We start from the raw sequence: 17,713 nt of genomic DNA on the forward strand, positions 1-17,713 counted from the left end.
TTTACTGTATTTAGCTATTTTATTTACTTGTTAATAACAGACCACATAAATGGATGTATAAATCTTAATGATAACTTAGAATTACTTAATAACTGAAGATTGCTTATAGATAAATAAACAGTGTAACAGCCAGAAAAGTAATTTACAATTTCACTTAAATTGTACAACAAAACTTATCCGCTATGATATACCACGACACGATAAATTTAACGAATAACGTAAATAGTAAATGAAAAAAATTATCGGATTTTTCTGATACAAGCTGCGATACGACACATAAGATACGAAGAATTCAAATAAACTCTTCGCTGCACTTCATCAAATGCAATCTTAGTGGAAATGAAAAATTATAAACAAAGTCATTCGTATCATTGAACTTGTTCCCATTTTAATCGGTAATCACAGTATTCACAACACTGTTTAATTTAGCCTTTTTTTCATTTACCATTCGTATTGATATCGAGCTCATTTTATTTATCGTGGCTTATTTGATCGAGTTTTAACTCAAGATTCTTTTCTCCAACGGAAGATTAACAAAAAAAATCAACATTTCACGTACGATTGATCGAATAATAAATATTCAATGAAATTACCTAAGAAAAGCGCTAGATTCGAAACACATTTAATACAAGTAATGCTTGCTCGTAACATTCGCATATATTGACGGATTCGCTGATTTCTCTCTCTATCTCTCTTGGTTCGGATCTCTATAATATATATCAAGTAGTCGTAAAATACTGCGTGGTGGTGAACGACAGTGAGGATTATTCCGAAATATAGAAAAGATTCTTTCGTCGTTTTTGCTTCGTCAATGTTTTCACAACGCTTTACGCTTTGTACAGACGGAATCGCACCGCGACACTCGCTGCATACAAGTGCCGCGCTAATTATGTAGATCAACGCGTACACGTAACACATCACATGAAATTTGCTCGTTTCCTTATTTTTCGTTATTAATCCCTTGGTACTCTTTAATTGCGTGACTGCCGTGATATTTACACACAATGGACATGCATGTACTGCGTAGGTGTATAATTGTTACATATTATACTCTCTATGGTTTCCTATACATAGTCGTTTTTCTGGTGATATTGCACATTTCCCTATCTACTCTTCGCGTACATAAACCATCGATGAAAGGACCGACTCGCCTTTTTCTGCATAGTCTACGATCAACAAGAATTATATTCTAGAAACGATCTAAGAGTTCATTGGATGTTGTACAACCACATAAATCGAAAATAAAAGCGAGACTCTCATCTCGAAGTGAAAGTTTCATCAACTCGTACAAAATTTAAATATCGAATGCAAAAGGACGGGCTGTACGATTAACTTAATAAGTATGGATTCTAGCGCTATCCTTGATTCAATAATTATTAAGGACCTTAACGACTAAATAAATTACAGGATTTAGTAATAATACGTATCTGATATCGTGTACAAGGACTATGAAATGCAACCATGATGAAAAAGTTTCAAAATATCGCCACTAATAATTACGCTTACATTTATGATACCTCACATTAATTATAACAGCAGTAGATCGCTTGTGTTTTTCCAATGTACTTTAAATCTAACGGATATTAAGTTGAGTAACATTGACGCACGAGTAGCCGATTCGAGAGAACCGGGCGAACATAAGTTACATTATTACGCATTTTAACTATTTAATCTTTCTAGTCGTTATCGCTACTCTCGTTTATCATTATTCTCTCGATATCGCCTCTAATATTTCCATTGGAAAAAACTAAGCTTACTCTAGCTAATATCGAAAAGAAACAACTTTCTCGGCATTTACACTCGAATGACTATACTGTTCGACTATCGGTAAAAATGCAGAGATCCTGACAAATAAAAGCATGTAATATGCAACTTTGAACAGTCTTTGGACTTTGAAAAAATATTCTCGAGGCCTCGCGCGCGCGTTGAAAAAATCCCGTTTGTCCTTGGCTTTGTACAATCACTTTTTGATGGACGATGAAGCTAGTTCGTTGTGACCAAGCAGTTATATTTTGATTCTTGTTTTTTTTTTTCGCGTGTGTGTGTGTGTGTAAGTCGAGAAAAATCGATCGACCAAAGAGAACTTTTTCGATCATTTTTCTCTTCATCGGAGACAATTTACGCCTACGCGAGGGAGGAAACAGAAACGCGAATAGAAAAGAGCTTAATAATCGTTCCAGTATATAGAAAAGTCGTCTGGGACAGGCGCAGCTTGCCCGTATACACGTGTTACGTATTGAATCCTTAAAATTTGGCTGCCCCTTCGCGTTAATACGTCTCTCACTCTCTCTTAACATTTTACTCTTTTTTTCTCGTCTTCTTTTTTTTACTAAAATACCATTTTTTTTTTTCATCGACAATCGATTGCGCTTGCACTTTTCAACTTTCACGTTATATAACTTTACATATGTATAATATCTCACACGAACACACGGCTTTAGCATATATAATTTATCATCTATGTTCTCAAAGGATGGCTGTTTTCTGCAATTTTTCGTCCACCTGCTTTACTCCCTTATACTATACGTGTATCACCTATAGTTATAGATATCTATATATATTTATATCTCTGTCACATCAGCCTTTCCTGTTTTTAATTGATACCTCATCGAGCCCTCTATACACGGATATAAAGCTACGCTGCGCGACGTGTCGTCGATGAGTTTTTGCCTACGTCGCCGCGGCTTTCGCGGCTTGTGTATAGTATATAAATTAAATTCAGTTAGCTAATCGAACACGAACATCGATAACGAGTGTCGCGAGAGTCGGGTAGAGTATGGCGATGCGCTGCGAAACTGCGATGACTAAAATCGAGCGGCAATTAAGTCTCGCCCGAACCAACCCGCGATTACCCCTTAATCTTTGGCACTGTTACGTACTCCCTAGACTCGACTACGTAGACGCTATCTATAGTCGAGTTTCATTGGCGATTATGTTATAACGTGTAACGTAATTCCACAGTATCGGCCGCGCTGATCGCCGGTAAAAGTATACAAGACAAGTGGCTATAATTACACAAGTATAACACGTACATACACACTTATAGCTGACGACGTACCCCGGACTATTACACAGGAATGTCGAGGAAGTGTTATTTTCTTCTAATCCTAGCTACATGCGGGGGTGTGTTGGCGGGACGTTTATTCCAGTCTCGGACTAATTGATCGCGCAGTCAACAAATTGTTAATACACGTGGACGAAACGGAGACATTCGCAGTCGAATTGACGAGTGCTGGACCGTGCGGATCGCTTGTCTGAAAAATCGTCTAAAATACGTATGTCTATTCTGTGGAGATGCTTTTGTACTGTTCTTTCAATGTTCGCGAATGACGACGATGATGATGAGCATTGAGATTATACAAACCGTAATTCGACTGCAAAGTCCTAAGTATACCCACAGCTCGCACACGTAGTTTAACACATACTCTATATCGTTATAATCATGCCAGCGATACTATAACAACGAATCGGGCCCGAAGCGCGCCTGCATTTTGATTCTCCTTAAACGTTCCGTCGCCTCCTCATCTCTCTCTCTCGAAGAAGAAGAAGAAGAAGAAGAAGAAGAAGAAGAAAAAGTGTACGATGCACCCAGGAAGAAGAGCCATAAGAGTTAGAAGATATGTGGAGCCAGCTGGAGCTTCCAGAGCGAGACTGGTCTGGCGAAGACGGTGACCTGTCCCTTCTCCTTGCCGCCGACGAGGAACACGTAGAGCGGCGCGGGTCCCGGGGTAGGTCGCTCCGTGCTCTCGGAGGCGGCCAACTTGGCGCGCTGACGCTCGGCTCGAGATGCGCTGACGGCGCGACGGGAGGGTGAGCCTAAGGGTAGACTCTTGGGCGGAGCGCGAGGCCTCATCTCCTGGAGCTCGAGCAGCTCGGCGAAGGTCTGGGAGGCCGAGCGGCCGGGCTCGTCCTCCAGAACGCTGTCGGGTGGGCTGTTGAGCATCTTGGCGTAGCGCGAACTCGTCCCGGTGTCCGCGAGGCCGCTGTCGTAGGCGCTGCTGCTGTTCGTGTGGGGAGTCGTCGGAGTCACGCCGCTCTCCAGGCCCAGGTAGTTCGGGTTGCAGAAGCCGAACTGGCCCTCGCGAAGACTCTGCGGTGCGATTGAACAAACGCGTGTTTTTAAAATAAAAATTCTTGAAAACTCAACGGAAATGCAACGAGTCATCACCTGCGACGTGGTGGAAGAGGCCCGATAGTTTTTCCCGCGACGGGGCCAGTCGTCATCCGCCAGTGGATCGCCAGGACTGCGAGCCTCGATGCTCGCGTAATCGGACGTGGATTCCTCGCCTTCCTCGAGGTCCGCGAATCGCACGGACGCCGAGTTCGGCAGCTTCGTGCAGGGTGTCTTTGGCGTCTGCACAGCCTCGTACAAGTGCGAGCTGTAGCTTTCGCCGTGAGATGGCTGACAGGCCTGGTGCAGGGAGGCGAAATCGCTGTGGAAAAAATCGAGGGGGTCTCTATTTAAAGGAGTGATTATGGTAGATCGACAGGGGCCTAGGTCACAGGTGACTAGGTGGGATTAGCTAGGGTGATAATTTTTCGTATGTACGTATTGTGTATGCACACTCGATTTGATGTCAATGTTTGATATTTGAAACTAATTTCCTGCAGTATACAGCATTTCCGATAATTCATGAGCGCTGAAATTACGCCCAGCATATGAATTGATTCGAGGAGTTAGAACCGATTCACAATACATATTCCATACAATAAAGTACACCCTATCATGATATTAAAATATCCAAAGACCAAACTCACCGTTTCTCCTCCTCGGGCAGCTCGATCAGCTGACTGATCGGCGGCTCCTTTCGCCTCTGCTGTATCTCCTCGTCGTCCGTATCCTCGTCCGGATCGACGAAGACGAGCCGCGCAGCCTCAACAGGCGTCAGCACGGGTGTGGGCAGAGTAAGGGCGCGAAAATTCGGCACCGAGACCGGTTCCCTCGTCATGCCGCTGTTGAGCAGGGGCTCGATCATGCTGGTGCGCTGCGGATCGGTCATCCGCTGCCGACGTCGGGCCAACGTGTTGGCGCTTCGGGACTTGACCATACCCGTCGCCGGCTCGACCACCTCCACGTCTACCTGCTGGAAAGGATAGTACGAGTTTGCCTGAGCGCAAACTCCAGCTGCGTCAGCTCTCGGCTATTCTAATTTATGCCGATTGGGTTGATCTTATTTTTTCTTTTGGCTTGATTTTCTTTGAGGGGCGATCCTTGCCGGTGTATTATGACTCTGATTGAGTGCGAGGGTTGTACGAGGTTCGTTAAAAACTTCGGAGTTATTAGAGTTCGCAAGACTTTGGAGATAAGCTTCTTACAGAGATTTGAAAGGATGTTCTTTGATAAAAAGCTCGATTGAATTTATCTCGTTTTCTTTTTTCCTTTTACGCAAGGATCACCGTAAAGAAATCAACCCTTTTTTACGGAATATGATTAGTTTTTATAGAAATATAGAAATTTGCTTAAAATCTAGATGGCCATAATATGCAGAATCATCTCAAGAAAGTTCATTTATGCGTGTACGGCGCGTAAAAGTAAAACATTGCATGCGAAAAGTTACTTTACGACGGTATCGTGAAAAATAACGCACGCAACTGTAGCCCGCGCGAGATAAACTTTTTTACGTTCGCGCGATCGCTGCAAACGAGTCGCCGAACGATAAACATCGCGTAACTGCTCGTAAAAAAGGATCACGTAAGCGCAAATTAACCCTCAACGTTTTAGAAAATCCAACGCGTCGCTGCAGGCCATCGAGTCGCCCTGATCTACCACAAAACCGCCTGAAAAAAAAGACTTCCAACTCACCTCCTGCGGGCTGTCCTGCTCGTTGTCATCCTGACCACTGAGCACCGAGTAGCTGCACTTGTTCGGATGGCTCAGCCTGGACAGATTGATCTGCGAGAGCTTGGAGATCTCGCGAAGGAAGCTGGGCCTAGTAGGTGCCGGATCGCAAGGCGAGACTCGCCCGTAGCTGAGACACTTGTTACTGCGCTGATTGTTCCGCAGTCGAGGCCGCAGACAACTGCCGGTACCACTGCTCGGGTTGTTGTCGACGCCGTTGCCGCGTATCAGGAGCTCCGATACCGCCAGGGCGACGCTCTCCGCGCGTGGCTGAGGCTTCGGACCCGTCACGCTCAGCCTCTCCCACGTTTCCGTTCCTGATAAGAAAGTTTCGTTTAATTTTATCCGCAGATGAAACGATAAAGATAAAAGCAGACCAACTCACCAAAGTGAAACCTCCACAGCTCGTTGGTAGCCAGTCCAGCGCTCTCGCCGCCGAAGATCAGCATACAGCTGGGCAGTCGACAGGCCGCGTGTCCGTGCAGCGGACCAGGTCCCGGTTTGCTTTTGAGCATACACCAGGAGGCAGCCTTGACGTCCCACCTCCAGCAGTCGCTTCGCTCCTGCAGGTCCGTCATGCCGCCGTAGATGTACATGGCGTCGCCGTGGAGCACCGCGGAGTGCTTGTGCCGAGCCGGCGGGCCGGTGTCGCACGAGGACAGCAGGTGCCACGACTCCGTTTCTGAATTTCGAGGTTTCTTTATAGTATCGATTGACTTTTGTCAATTCTATATCGTAAAGTAAACTCACCAAAGTGAAAGGCCCACAGCTCCGAGGAACTTCCCCGTAGGTCCTGATAGCCCCCGTATATCAGCATCTGCCCGCGGTGAACCAGCGCCGTGTGGCCTCGTCTGCCTCTAGGAACCGCGCATCCCTTCTGGGCTCTAATCTTCCTCCACGAGTTCGACTGTGGAATTGAAGCGTGAAATTTTAATCAACGTTCTAAAAATTCCCGAATACAAACGCACACACTGCGCATCCCCAGATGAAAATTCAAGCGAAAGCAGGAGGAAAAGTAGTGGTCGATGAGCAAACGCGCGAGAATGAATTACCTTAACCGAGTAGCACCAAAGTGGCGTCTCCGTGCCCGCCGAAAATCCAAGCTCTCCGCCGAAAACGTAGAGGCAGTCCTTGTGCGCCACAGCGCTGTGCTCCTGCAAAGCCGGCGGCCTCTCTCCCGAGGGATGTAGCTCCTCCCATCTGCTCTCCGCTGTGGACCAATGGATTTCGTTTAAATAATGGATAGAGAGAGAGAGAGAGAGAGAGAAAAAAAAACGCGAAGAGAAATGAAGGGAGAGAAAGATCAAAGGTTACTTCTGTTGTGCTAGAGCTTGTTCTCTTTTCCGTTGTATTATAATCAAGGCTTGCGGATTGAACGCAAAAAATCGCCTAAAAGTCTATTCTTCGCGGAAAAAAACATTATCGCTTCGCTTTCAGCCCCACATCTAAAGAGCGCACTGCCCTCGAAACTCGCTAAACCAGCAAGCTCATATAGTAGGTATAGCAAAAGTCAAGATCGAGGAGCTCGGTACACAAAACCAAAGTACCGTAGAGAGAAACCGAGCGACGACCAAGTGGAGAACGTGCTCGGCAACAAAGCTCCGACTCCATCGGCGAGCGCTGCACTTTCCGGCCGCGTCTATATACAGGTATATAACACATCGGCGCAGCGTTGCAGCCGATCAGCCCGCGGAAAAGTGCTGGAGCGAACAAAGACGAGGAGGAGAAGATACGGTACTCGACTTGCGTCGACGAGTATATATAGATAGGGTCTATCCAGAGCGGAGAAACTACTGACCCACAAGTGTTATAGTCTCGGGGAGACGGATTGAATTCTCGTGTCGCATCAGAGAGCCAGAGACGCTTCTCCTTCGCTTCGCTCTTCTCTTGGCAGAAGTTTGGCAAACGCGCGGACTAGCTCTTTTATCTTTTACGCTGATTTCGCTCGAGGCTTTGACGGGTTATTACTGCGACGGGCTTTTCTCTCGCTGACGAGTGGATTTTTCTTTTATTTTCCGATCGCGCTTATCGGCGTAGCGCGATTCGATAGCGTTTTTGATGGTATGAAATAAAGCGGCCTACAAATCAACCTTAGAAAGACTGAAGCTGCATTCTGTGCGCAGAGTAAGATGAGGGAAATTGAAAAGGGTCTTTACGATTACAGAAAACTGAGGAGTTCGACTAGTTCAAGCAGCAGGAGATAAGTGCCAGTCCAAAACTTTTTATTGTACGGCTACCATCAGCCAATTCCGCTTGCACACACCGTCAGCTTGGCGGCTCTTTTTCTCCGTGTATAATTGTTCCACGAAGTTAGGTCACACTGGAAGTGTAATAATTAATAACTTCCGTAAGCCTGACCCAGTTTGTATACACCAGAGTCTGCGCAATCGCACTGAAAGCTCAGCGTTCATCTGAGCAACTTTAATTAAATAAAGCCCGGCTTTGTTTTCTGCAAGCAATAAACATAAACGAGTCCTCGTCAGCCGCGCTTGCGCATCGCCGTTTTATTCAAATCCACAATTATGACACGTAACATCGTTCGAACTAAATCACCGACATCATCACGCAACGAGACTTTCTCTGCGCGTTACACACGCGCTACTTGGCTTTCTTGCGCCTCCTAGCGCAACCGCAGATGTGTCCACCTCGTTTTCGCTTCCTGCTTTCAGCCCGAGCTCGCGAAGCTCGACTGGCTCTCGTTTTCGGACAGTAACCGCAGTTTCCGGTGCAGTCGGTGCAATCGCAGCAAGCCGGTCGTCGCGGAGCATCCGTCGGCTCTATCATCCGATAACCGCCAAACGGACTCTTCTCGACAAGGCCGAACTCCTCGAAGCGCTTTAGGATCAGTGGCAGCTGCAAATTTTTACGTTATGACTGTGCGAAAAAAAATTCAGCGTATGACACAGTCAAGTGAATTACCTGAGATTTGATGGTATGCCTGACGTGTTTTCGGTTGGCTAGCATGTACATCAAAATTTTCCGTTCCGACACATTGTTGAGTTTCTTCATCGTCTTGATAACCAGAGGTATTTTCACGCGTCTACCTCCCAAGCCTTTGTTCATTTTTCTCCGAAAAGCCATGAAACTTCCTATCTCGCGCTCTCTCCCTCTCTCTCTCTCTCTCTCTCTCTCTCTCTCTCTCTCTCTCTCTCTCTCTCGAAGTTTACATAACAAAAATTAACCTACAAACCGTTGAGAAAAAAGCGCCATGGGTCATTTCGAGGTTATCTTCCTTTGTTTTTCTATTTTCCGGTGTACCGAAAGCTTGAAGCACAATTTAATACCCATGTAGAGCCTGTTTGCCGAAACGCGACACGCAAACTTCAAAAGTTCCGCTGCAGGCGTGCTGTATATACTTGCAATTTTTCTCTCGCTCGCTCACCCGAACTCATTCATGTCGTGCAGCGCTGATGCAGCGACGTGTGATTTTAGAGCGGCGACAATCTGACTGCCGCTGACAGATTAAAATCGCGTTGCATGGCAGGTGGGAGCGTGCGCTGATGCGCGTGAAACACGACCGACAACGCGAAACGCTAAAGACAAGAGAACACCGTTACTATATGGGAAATAATTTCATTTTTATAATATTTTTTGTTGCAGCAAAAATGGTTTATTTTTATCTGAATTCGCTGGAACTCGAAATACCTATATATTCAAGGCATTGCCTTGCATACGAGGCTCGTACAGCGTTAGGCATTTCTCCAACTCCCCCCATCTATACTGGACATTGCATCACTAATGCATTATTTCATTTCATTTCCCCGCAGTAATTCAGGTTTACCGGAATTATAGCGGAGGGCTCCCAAAGTGCCAAGACGCGTTAATTTGAGCGAGGGTATCCAGACGAAAATTATTTCGTTGACTTAACGAGCAGTATCCCTTCACAGCTGGGAATCTATAGGATGTATACTTACGCCGAGCATGCGTGAGTTCAGTCGCCCTCTCCAATCGCGTCGGACTCCCAATCCTGCATAAATCATCGCGCTTTCTTTAGCCGTGGAAATAAATACATCAACGAAATCGAATGATATGGTATTGGAAATAAAATGTAGTCAAGATAAGTTAATAATTCTTGTTAATAGTCTTTTTTCTATGTAATAATACGAATCACTTTACAAATATGTAGTACAAAATAATATAGTTTTCAGTTATTGTAAACATTATTGGGGTTAATATGTTGATTAAACTTATCTTACATTGCAAATGTTATAAAATGCAAAAGATTATCCGTGTCATGAAATGCATGTCTCTTATCGACTAGAGCCGATGAGCGATAAAAGTTTATTTTTACTCTAATCTCTGTTCTCGAATCTTTACTTTTACAACGATGGCACTGGTGGTTCGATAGGCCGACTAATTTTTCGCTGTACTATTTCGCTCAAAAGCTCGTCCAATAGATGTGGATGTGAACCAACCAAACCTTTATAAGCCGAAGTTTTCATAACACTATGCACATTATCGATTATGAAGTCTGTGGTTCGGTCTTTCAGCCATTTCGAATCGTGTTTGTCAGCTAAAACATGGACATCGGCGACGTTGGTGACATTCACATTTTTAAAGAGAGACTCTTCGCACAACGCTTTCAAATCATCGAGTTTGAATCTGACAGCTGCTACGAGTAGCTCGTTCGCCAGTTCATTTAATCCGTTAACTTTTTCCGTGTAAATGAAGCGCAAAACTTGCTCCATCACTTCGTACTTTACGTCATGCAGTTTGAATTTGTTCTGCTCCTCGTTAGCGGCATCCGATGCATTTTCGAACATTTCACGAAAGGTCGGACTTCGCGCCGCCAAAACGGACCTGTGTACATCAAACTCGTGATTTTCGACTTCCACAACGAAATCGCTGAATTTCTCGCTCTCGAATAATCCTTCAAAATCCTTGTTTATTTTCATCTTCAATGAAAAAACCGGTCTACCGACGTCCAGCGTCTTCAAGGATATCCGACACAGAATAGTTAGCGTATCGTTCGAAAGCAGCCCGTTATTCGCATCCAATAATGTATCTCTTTTAATAAATTGACTACAGCCCATCTTCGTAGCTGGATCAGAGGTAGTGGTCAGTGGACTCGAAAAGGTCTCGTTCACGATTTGTAAATTAGCATCGAGAATCGAAAAAGTAATCTGCGCTTCGGAGTTGACGTTGTTCTGACATTCTATATTAATAGATGCGTAATCTTTGCTAAGTGTAGAAGTACCGCATGGATACAGATACATCTTGCATCTCTTTTCACCTAGTCCGGCACTACCGATCATGAACATCGGCGATACGCACAGTACGACTTTTTCACTTGATTTGCATAAATCGCTGAAGTTTGATATTTTCCAAATGTAGCTAGACATAACGGCACCCACTTGTCCGACCTCCTTAATTTGCACTGCCTCGTGAACCATTTTATTAGGAAATAATCGGTTGAGATCGACGAATAAAGGCTTATGTTGATTAGAATCATGAGGAACCGGGCCAAATAAAGGTTTTGGTTGTCCGAATACATCGTTATCACTAGTTACAGTGGGAACAATGCGGCCAAATAAGGAATCTTCACTGGAACTAGTTGTATTTTTGTCGGAAGTAGGGGCAGTCGTATTGGCGTTGGCAGTTTTGAAAATATTAGCAGAAGTTGTTGTGACTGAAGCGGTAGTTCCAATAGTAGTTGGGGGTGTAAATGTACTAGTGCTGAAGGGGCTATTCGTTGCTGCATTGGCAGTAGTATTATTAGCTACCGATGTGTCCGTAATAAGTTTGTTCTCGGATTTGACGCTGCTGGTAGTCGTAGTAGCAGCTGGAGACATGTTATTTTCACCAAATGTCGAATTTTTACAGGCCTTTGAAAATCCACACTTCGCTATTCCAGTGTTAAACATAATTTTGCTCGACGTTGTAACTGTGTAGCAGAAGCTTCTGTACTGCTAGTACTTTATGAACTAAGCAAATGTCAAAAATACGCGCGGTGTTTTGATGTGCCGACAAAATTTACTTTAGGTGATATATCTAGGAAGATAGGGCTATCTTATCTTTTCAGTCTCTGCTGTCGATAATCTGGTGCTCCGTCAAGTATCCCTTAAGCGTGATCTGCGCTAAAATTTTAATAAAAATGAGTCGCATGAAATTCGTATACCTGATTGATAAAATATATTTTTAAAATACATACTCTTCTCGAATTCGCCTGCAAGTCTGTAATACACGGCGTGTTATATGTATTTACTTTACACTTTACTTTTTTGACTTTATATTATGCACACCGCTGAAATCATCAGTAATAATTACTGGGGTACTCTAAACACATGAATTACATGGGCGTGCCTTCTATCAGAATACCAACTGCGAACACTAGCGCTTCCACATATGACGTAGTTTTTCGGCAAGAAATATTTGTGCAAAAAAATTGCTATGCTATGTATAGCCGAATACTTTCACTTCTCGCCACGTATAGGGTTAGACCGCAACCTTGTGCGAGACACTGTGATTTCTCGCAATAAATACAAAGCGTGATGACACCGTCCATAACTGGCGACCTCTAGTACCAGTGTGTGTTACTACCACGAATGCTTTTACTTGCCATGACTATAATTGGAGTTTGTTAAACGCGCCCCTCTTTACCGATCGTATCATTCGCATGGTACACGTGTATATGCAAGCTTGAGCTTTTATGATAGTAGTGCAGGCGCGCGAATCATTCCCAAGGTGGGTTTATATTTCATAAATCAGATCTCAACTCGATTTGTATGAGAAATGAAAAAAATTGTTGAAATAATAAATAATTCTCCTTTATTTCTTTTAATAATAACAATATTTAAGCAACATTGAATACAAACTCGTTATAAAAAGTACAAAAATGTTCAAGTTTCTATAAATATATCATTGAGATACTTAACTAGACCTTACCAGGAACTATAACGTTTACTTTACAACTTATTATCACGTTACTTTTTTTATCACGTCGATTAAGTCGATTTCGCGTTGCAAACACAGCTTGCAACTGACCTTGAGTTTCGGTAAATATATGGTTCGAATAAACTTTTATTTTTTTGATTATAACTTCAAAGTACGAACTTCGCGCACTTAAATCTTGAATTTTGTCTTTTTATAAGATAACTCTAGAATAGCATTTGTCATAACGTCTACAACGACGACACAGGTGTTTCAATTGGTTGAATAATTTTACGTCGTACCATCTCGCAGAAAAGCTCGTCCAATAGACGTGGATATGAATCAGCCAAACTTTTGTACCCCGAAGTGTTAATCACTCTATGGGCATTGTCGATTATAAAATCCGTAGTTTTATCCTTCAGCCATTTCGAATCGTACGTTTCGGCCAAGACGTGAGCATCGATGACGTTTGCAACGTCCAAATTTTTAAACAGAGATTCTTCGCACAGAGTTTTCAAATCTTCGAGTTTGAATCTGTGAGCCGCTACAAGCAGCTCGTTCGCCAGTTGAGTCAATCCCTCAACTTTTTCCGTATAAATAAATAGCAAAATTTGCTTCATTACTTCGTACTTTATGTCAGTCAATTTCAATTTGTTCTGCTCCTCGTTAGCGGCACCCGATGCATCTTCGAACATTTTATGAAAGGTCGGGCTTCTCGCCGCCAACACGGACTTGTGAACTTGAAGCTCTTTATATTCAACTTCCAAAATCAAGTCGCTGAATTTCTCGCTCTCCAACAAGTGTCCAAAATCGCTGTTTATTTTCATCTCCGATGGAAACACGGGCCTGACGTCCATCGTCCTCAAGGATACGTGGCACACCAAAGTAAGGGTATCGTTCGAAAGCAATCGGCTATTCGCATCCAGTAACGTATCCCGTTTTATAAATTGGGAACAACCCGTTCTCATAGTGTGCCCGGGCAGCGTCATTAGCACACTCGAAAAGGTCTCGTTCGCGATTTGTAAATCAGCATCGAGAATCGAGAAACTAATCTGCGCTTGGGAGTTGACGCTGTTCTGACATTCTATATACACAGATACGTACTCTTTCAGGCGAGCAGAACTGCCGAATGGATACAAATACAACGAGCACCTCTTTTCACCTTGTCCGACGCCTATCTTGAATGCAGGCGATATGCACAGAGAGACGTTTTTGCTTGACTTGTATAAATCGCTGAAGTTCGGTATTTTCCATATGTAGCTTGACATAGCGACGCCCAACTGTCCAATCTGCTTAGTTTCCGCTGCCTCTTCGATTAGATTATTCACGACGAGAGGTTGTTCATAGTGCTGTGTAGTCCGTGTAATCGGACGATTGATATCTGCGAAAGGCAAACGTCGAAAACGTCGGGGAACTTTAGAGCCCGCAAAAGAAGTTGATGGCATACCTTGTTCATTGTTAATAGATGCAGTGGAAGTAGGTTGGCCAAATGCCAAGTTTCCATTAGTAATAGTCGCGATTTCTCCGAAAGTAGTAGCAGTCGTAAGGGCGCTCGTAGTCGCAACAATACCGGCCGAAGTACTAGGAATACCAAAAGCGAATCCTGCACTGGTGGTACTTGCCGTAGTTGTGGTCAAAGAAGCGGCAGTTTCGACACTGCTAGCAGCTGTACTTGTAGTAGTGCTAGTAGTAGTTAGAGGTGCAAATGCATTAGCGCCAAAGATACCATTCGTCGTTGTAGTAGCAAAAATAATTGTCGACGCTGTAGCGGATGACTTGCTGGGAGCATTGTTTTCGGATTTGACGAAGCTGCTAGTCGTAGTGTCAGCGAAGATGCCAGTACTAAAAATACTAGTCGTCGGTTTAACGCCAAACATGTCCCTCGACGTAGTATTCAAATTTAGATTTGCTGTTGAGCCACCGAATGGACTCGAAAAGGACATTGTGTTTGTGATATATATTTTTCGTTGGAATAATCAAAAGATGACGCAACTATGCGGGTGTTGTCGTACCCGGCTATTTATGCACGGTTTTGACAAAACCGAAAGCAAATCAGATGCCAAGAGCGAGTGGCGATGGTTCGTTGATGCCGGCGAATTGCCTTGAGGTTATGTCTAGGACGACCGCAATCCTCTCTGTATATTTTCGCTATCCTTTTCAGTCTCTGCTATCGATTATCTGCGCTACCCAAAATTTAATGCAAGAATTATTAACGTGCGATTCGTATATGCCTGATTGACAACGTATTTTTTCGTTCATACCTTATAAAATTCGTTCGTAAGCCTTGTAGAACGCAGTGTAGCTACGGAGTCGCGATTGTAAACATTACGGAGTAACAATTGAACAGCGGGTCCTCGCTTGTTTTGGCTTACATTGCAAATACACCGTGTCTATACTAACATTTAAATGATCACAGCGAGTCAGTAGCTGGCGACCTCTAGTACCAGCGTGCCGTACTACCCGACATTACTTTGAACGCGGGAAAACGCACTTCTTTACCGATCGTACCGCGCACAACTGCGTTTTGATTGCGCAGCGCTAATTTCGAAATAATTAAAAATGGAAACCCCTCCTACAGAGCCAAGTGACTCTTGATTATAACAAAACTCAAGAGAACAAGCTCACTCGTTAACGTACGCTTTTTAATAAGTATGTATTACAAGAAGTGGGAGCTACTCACCGAGACTGTAGCGCCAGAGATCCTTGAGTGGAAGGTTGCCGTTTCGACCGCCCAGCAGGTAGACGTGCCCGGCGAGTAGAGTCGCGCTGTGCTTACTGCGCGACGGCGGCGCCGGACCGTTCTCCACACCGGCCGCCGTCACCGAGCTCCACATCGTCGCCAGCTACGCTGAAAGAGAAACGTTTTATTATCGTCAAATATTGTTTGCGTGAAAAGAACTTAAACTTATGATTCAACAGAGTGCTTAAATATATATTCGATTAAGGATCAGTTTGGCCATGCTCTAGGCGCTTGAACATTTAACTCGATTTCCTCTGAGCAGCAAGAAATGTAGACGGTCCTAACAGCCGAGTCTCGACAAGCCAATTTCTGTCCGCCTGCTTTAGCTCAAACTATGCGTTTTCGTTTCGCTAAGCGGATTCTAACTTCTGATGATAATTAATTATCAGTCCAAAATAGAAGATTCAATCTTACTAAAACATGCGCAAACGGTTAAGCTTTCCAAATCGACGTATGGCAGCGTCTGCTTATTCCACACAGAATCACGAGCTTAGAAAAGAAGTATAAGCTGCTCGGAAGATGAAAGAGGAAGAAGAAGAAGAAGAAGAAGACCAAGCCGGGGGGATAATTAAGAGTCGCGCGTCGCGCGCGGGGGGCAATGCCGTGTTCCGCGAAAGAAAGAGAGTTGGAATATGTAGGAGGTCACTTGAGTGCAGCGAGGAGAAACCTTATTCAAGGTAGCTTGCTCTTGCCATTCAAAGCGAGGTTAGGCATTTCTCGGACGAAGACGTTCGTAGGTTGCTATACTGCCGCTGATAATATATACACTATACTGCTGACGAGGCACAAGACGCTGTGTGCGTTCTTTCCGTGCGGCGGAACTCGATATAATTGGACGTTTAAATTTTTCCGGGTTCGCGCGCTCCGAGATCCGCTATGTTTCCTAACATCCTTTTTTTGCGCTTGGAAATTGTTCTGGCTTATTGTGTTACTGTTTATGGATTATGCGTGAATTAGAGGCCGTGTTTGCGCTCTGATTCGATTAGCGGGTTGGCGCCCGAATTTCATGAATTTTCGATTTAGTGCCGAATTAATCTTCAATTAGTCAACGCTGAAGCTATTATTATAGTGACTTTGCAATATGCTGTTTACGTTACATTATTCGAAATTAAGCAGCGTATAGCTGTACATCGAAAACGCATAGTAATTCAACCTTCGACTACGGCCAGCATAAAATTGAATTTCACCTATAATACTTTAATAATCGACCTTCCAACGCGAATTTGCCTAATAAAGGTCGGCTAAAATTCAATTAAGGAGATGTTAAAATCAGCCTTCGCTGCGCATAATATACTTCGATATAATTCGATGCGCTGAATAAATCTCCAGGAAGCACCTCGTGTAAAACTAAAAAACCTTCACACACGTTATTCACCGCTCGCAAAATTCCGAATCCTTGTCACCGAGAGAGGCTCTCTAATCAAAGCCTACACCGTACTCCACTCACAAAACCAGCGATACATCACTCCGTCGCGCATTTCACGCGGCTGCAGTGCGGAATGCGCCTGACGAAACGTATCCGAAAAAGGGCCCATGTACAATAAACAATTAATCATCCTCTAACTGAGCCCCGCGCGACAGGAACGGCGAATCCATCCAGAACCACATATGCGTCACACGCGTTCTCGCGTATACAACTTATGGCCCATCCATCATCCACTTGTCGCGGCGACGAACTAATGTGCGCCGGCGCGTACCAAAGTACAGCGAAATTTCCGCGCACTGCATTAGCATTCAAACACAATGCGCGCAACGACTTATCCCTCTCTTCACTTCGACAATATCGGACCTGTCTCGAGCATTACTTACTCGAACTCATTGGTGCAGCCGCGCACGTGTTCGCCGAAGCGTAAGCTCACGTAAGCTCGACTTTCAGCGCGGGAAAGTTTAGTGGCCGGCGTGTGCACGTCGCGCGGCTATAAGAGGGAAAAAGGGAATAAGAGTGCGGAGGTGTGTGTATGGTAGAGACTTTTCGAGCGGAGAGAGGATATAATATTGGCACTTGTAACGCGTCTTATACACAAAGACGGTACGCTGATAGAATTTTAGATTTCGATCTGCCGGGGATACAAGCTCTGCTGCGCAGCCTCGTATTGTATATGAAAGGAAATAGGAAAAGCTATAAATTTGTATGAGGGGCAGAGGAGACGCGCGTCTGCGACTTTTTCTTCGGGGGATCGGTCTCTGTATACACACTCGAATTTTTTTAATAAAAGATATACACTATAGTGTTATTGTGCCCTTTTCAATAAAAGTCGTACACA

The 17,713-nt window shown here is 44.2% G+C and overlaps 4 protein-coding genes across 10 annotated transcripts in view; all 4 read right to left on the reverse strand.

The window, feature by feature from the left end:
* The window catches only part of LOC100678518 (tip elongation aberrant protein 1), a 24,121-nt gene continuing 6,408 nt past the window's right edge, over nucleotides 1-17,713 (reverse strand). Inside the window, exons 2-9 of one of the 5 annotated variants that reach the window (XM_016984528.3) lie at nucleotides 15,390-15,552; nucleotides 6,892-7,049; nucleotides 6,590-6,746; nucleotides 6,225-6,521; nucleotides 5,804-6,156; nucleotides 4,759-5,108; nucleotides 4,169-4,433; nucleotides 1-4,090 (exon numbers count right to left, since the gene is read on the reverse strand). In XM_016984528.3, coding sequence (XP_016840017.1) covers nucleotides 3,611-4,090; nucleotides 4,169-4,433; nucleotides 4,759-5,108; nucleotides 5,804-6,156; nucleotides 6,225-6,521; nucleotides 6,590-6,746; nucleotides 6,892-7,049; nucleotides 15,390-15,543 — 2,214 coding nt within the window. In that variant the 5' untranslated portion in view covers nucleotides 15,544-15,552 and the 3' untranslated portion in view covers nucleotides 1-3,610. Of the gene's footprint in view, nucleotides 4,091-4,168; nucleotides 4,434-4,758; nucleotides 5,109-5,803; nucleotides 6,157-6,224; nucleotides 6,522-6,589; nucleotides 6,747-6,891; nucleotides 7,050-9,025; nucleotides 9,386-15,389; nucleotides 15,558-17,713 lie in introns of those variants that run through there. The other 4 variants (XM_016984529.3, XM_016984527.3, XM_031927655.2 and 1 more) reach the window with 4 other exon arrangements.
* On the reverse strand, nucleotides 8,313-9,384 carry LOC116416959. Its single transcript, XM_031927660.2, has 2 exons — nucleotides 8,759-9,384; nucleotides 8,313-8,692 (listed from the first exon to the last, which is right to left on the reverse strand). The coding sequence occupies exons 1-2, from the start codon at nucleotides 8,918-8,920 to the stop codon at nucleotides 8,438-8,440; spliced, it is 417 nt and encodes a 138-aa protein (XP_031783520.1). The 5' UTR covers nucleotides 8,921-9,384; the 3' UTR covers nucleotides 8,313-8,437.
* Nucleotides 9,898-12,411, reverse strand: LOC100121900 (speckle-type POZ protein B). The gene is made up of 2 exons (XM_031927657.2): nucleotides 11,991-12,411; nucleotides 9,898-11,916 (listed from the first exon to the last, which is right to left on the reverse strand). The coding sequence occupies exon 2, from the start codon at nucleotides 11,701-11,703 to the stop codon at nucleotides 10,159-10,161; it is 1,545 nt and encodes a 514-aa protein (XP_031783517.1). The 5' UTR covers nucleotides 11,704-11,916; nucleotides 11,991-12,411; the 3' UTR covers nucleotides 9,898-10,158.
* Nucleotides 12,585-15,103, reverse strand: LOC100121884 (speckle-type POZ protein B-like). Of its 3 annotated transcripts, XM_001605442.6 has the most exons (3): nucleotides 14,971-15,103; nucleotides 14,157-14,887; nucleotides 12,585-14,090 (listed from the first exon to the last, which is right to left on the reverse strand). In XM_001605442.6, exons 2-3 carry the CDS (start codon nucleotides 14,650-14,652, stop codon nucleotides 12,961-12,963), a joined length of 1,626 nt encoding a protein of 541 aa, XP_001605492.2. In that variant the 5' UTR covers nucleotides 14,653-14,887; nucleotides 14,971-15,103; the 3' UTR covers nucleotides 12,585-12,960. The 3 variants fall into 3 exon arrangements, with proteins under 3 accessions (XP_001605492.2, XP_008216561.1, XP_008216562.1); XM_008218339.4 differs by having other exon boundaries at nucleotides 12,585-14,887; XM_008218340.4 differs by having other exon boundaries at nucleotides 12,585-14,892; nucleotides 14,971-15,100.

The sequence above is a fragment of the Nasonia vitripennis genome, chromosome 3, assembly GCF_009193385.2.
Source record: "Nasonia vitripennis strain AsymCx chromosome 3, Nvit_psr_1.1, whole genome shotgun sequence".
Taxonomy (NCBI): domain Eukaryota; kingdom Metazoa; phylum Arthropoda; class Insecta; order Hymenoptera; family Pteromalidae; genus Nasonia; species Nasonia vitripennis.